General features: G+C 66.3%; 2 protein-coding genes across 2 annotated transcripts in view; both read left to right on the top strand.

Moving 5' to 3' along the window:
- Nucleotides 1-1,083, top strand: part of AAMP (angio associated migratory cell protein) — a 12,826-nt gene that overhangs the window by 3,974 nt on the left and 7,769 nt on the right. The window lies entirely within an intron of this gene.
- The window catches only part of TMBIM1 (transmembrane BAX inhibitor motif containing 1), a 5,127-nt gene that overhangs the window by 3,115 nt on the left and 929 nt on the right, over nt 1-1,083 (top strand). The window contains exons 6-10 of the mRNA XM_019470899.1: nt 6-18; nt 117-154; nt 381-468; nt 579-674; nt 955-1,008. Of these exons, the coding sequence (XP_019326444.1) occupies nt 6-18; nt 117-154; nt 381-468; nt 579-674; nt 955-1,008 (289 nt within the window). The remainder of the gene's footprint in view (nt 1-5; nt 19-116; nt 155-380; nt 469-578; nt 675-954; nt 1,009-1,083) is intronic.

Raw genomic sequence — 1,083 nt, forward strand, 5'->3', positions numbered from 1 at the left:
CCCAGGGGGGCTGAGAGGGTATAGGGGGATGCGTGGGCAGGTGGGGGGCAGCCAGGAACTGCTGCCCCCCACGGTGCCGCTCGCCCTACTGAGCCCACCCTTCTCCTCTTCCACAGACGCTGGCCATGGGGCTGATGACGGGGACGATCGCCAGGTACGCCCCGGGAACCCCGCGGTGACAGGAGCTGGGGTCCCTCCTGTCCCCCACCGTGCGGCTGGCTCAAATGAGAGGCTGCTGAGAGCTGGGGGACACCCCGGTCCCCTGGGCTTGGGGACAGTGGGGTCCCTGCCCAGGATCGGGGCTGTGGCGGGTCACCAACACCCCCCTGGCAGGGGGATGCCGAAGCATGGGGTGACTCTGGTGTCCCCTCCATCTGCAGCATGTACAAGACCAACGCCGTCCTGATCGCCATGCTCATCACTGCCATCGTGGCCATCGTTGTCACCATCTTCTGCTTCCAGACCAAGGCAAGGAGGGGGATGTGCCCTACCCTGCCCTGGGGCAGGGCAGGCGCAGGGAGCCGTGCGGTGGGGACACCCCGGTTCTCCCGTGACACGTGTGTGTGTGTGTCCCGCAGGTTGATTTTACATCGTGTCCAGGGCTCTTCTGCGTGCTGGGCATTGTGGTCATGGTGACCGGGATCATCACCGCTATCGTCCTCTCCTTCAAATATGTGAGTGGGGGGGACAGAGGGGCTATGGGGTTTCACGGGTGTCCCTGGTTGGGTGTCCCCAGGGCTGGTACGGGTAGGGGGGTTTGGGTGGTCCCTCTTTGCCGGGAAGCAGGGTGTGGTGCCGGCCACGGCAGAGGCAGCTTGCCTGCAGGGAGAGGGTGCGACGGCATCGGCATCAGTGGCATCTCCTCGGGAGCCAGGTGCGGGCAGGACCTGCTCTGCCTTGCCTGCTGCCTGCCAGCACCCATCTCACCCTGCCCATGTCCCCTTTCCCGCGCAGGTCTCCTGGCTCCATATGCTGTATGCGGCCATCGGTGCCATCGCCTTCACCCTGGTGAGTTGACGGCTGGGGTGGGCAGAGGGTGTCAGGCAGGGACTGGCCCCCCCCCCCGGTCCCTGCCTGACACCC

Source organism: Aptenodytes forsteri, unplaced genomic scaffold (assembly GCF_000699145.1).
Source record: "Aptenodytes forsteri isolate BGI_AS27 unplaced genomic scaffold, ASM69914v1 Scaffold255, whole genome shotgun sequence".
NCBI lineage: Eukaryota > Metazoa > Chordata > Aves > Sphenisciformes > Spheniscidae > Aptenodytes > Aptenodytes forsteri.